The sequence below is a fragment of the Numida meleagris genome, chromosome 6 (assembly GCF_002078875.1).
Source record: "Numida meleagris isolate 19003 breed g44 Domestic line chromosome 6, NumMel1.0, whole genome shotgun sequence".
Classification (NCBI taxonomy): domain Eukaryota; kingdom Metazoa; phylum Chordata; class Aves; order Galliformes; family Numididae; genus Numida; species Numida meleagris.
In genome coordinates, this window is record NC_034414.1 from 1,401,622 (window position 1) to 1,402,731 (window position 1,110).

Here is a 1,110-nt window from a genome sequence, read left to right on the forward strand (position 1 = left end):
CGCCGCCGCCGCTGGCCTCCACAATGATGGCCACGAAGGAGGGGTTGACGGCGCAGAAGGTGCTGTCCCAGGTGACGCGCGACACACGGATGTCATCGTAGCACTGCTCTGTCTTCACCGGCTGCCCAAAGACGTGCCGGAATTTGCTCTGCCTCACCACCTTACGGAACGACATGGCTGGGGCGCACCCCGGCTCCACGTCACTGGGGGGGGGGGGGCACGGGGACCTCAAAACACTTCTCCCCAAGGAGAGGTCCCAGGATGGGTCGCCCCAGTTCCCAGCGGGTGGCACCGAGCGGGGGGCTCAGCCGCCGTCACCCGCCCCGGGTAAAGGGCGACGCTGCCCCTCCCTGCACGAGCGGGAAACCAGCGCTGGGCAAACAAACCCTGCCCTGCCCCACGGGTGTGGGGTATGGGGGGGGGGGCAGGGGGGGGCAGGGATCGCCTCCGTGAAGACAGGATTGTATTTCCCGGAATGGGGACAGGGTCTGGGATGGGAACTGCTCCTACGGGGACAGGATCGTTCTTCTCGGGTGGGGGCCCCGGCTCACCCCTATGGAGACAGAGATGCGGACAAGGATAGGCTCTCTAGGGACAGGAGCATTCCTCCCAGGATAGGGATGGGGACAGGGGTGGAGATGGGGAGAGGGATGGGCCCTATAGGGACAGCACCGTCCCTTGTGGCTGGGGACAGGGATCGCACCTTTTGGGATGGGACCGCTTCCCAGAACGAGGATGGGGACAGGGATGGGGACAGCCCCTTTGTGGACAAGGACGGAGAAAGGATCACCCCAACGGGGACGGGGACTGCTCCTCCCAGGATGGGTACGGAGACAGGGAGAGCCCCACAGGGGACAGGGATGGGGACGGGGATTGCCCCGGTGGGGACGGGGACGCGGATCGTCCCCACGAGGCCAGGGATCGCCCCGATGGGGACACAGACGGGGTCAGGAGCGTCCTTCCCGAACGGGGACGGGGACAGGGACGGGAGAAGGACCGGGGGGGGGCGGCGCGGGGACAGAGATAGAGCGGGAGAGCCCCGGGAGCCGCCCGCCCCGCACTCACCGGCGGCCGGGCCGGGCCAGTTCCGCTGCCGGTTCCGCTGCCGGT

General features: G+C 68.1%; 1 protein-coding gene across 1 annotated transcript in view; it reads right to left on the reverse strand.

The window, feature by feature from the left end:
* Positions 1–1,104, reverse strand: part of LOC110401200 (coronin-1B-like) — a 12,022-nt gene extending 10,918 nt beyond the window's left edge. The window contains exons 1-2 of the mRNA XM_021402014.1: positions 1,066–1,104; positions 1–177 (exon numbers count right to left, since the gene is read on the reverse strand). The exon at positions 1–177 is cut by the window's left edge and continues 18 nt beyond it. Coding sequence (XP_021257689.1) covers positions 1–175 — 175 coding nt within the window. The 5' untranslated portion in view covers positions 176–177; positions 1,066–1,104. The remainder of the gene's footprint in view (positions 178–1,065) is intronic.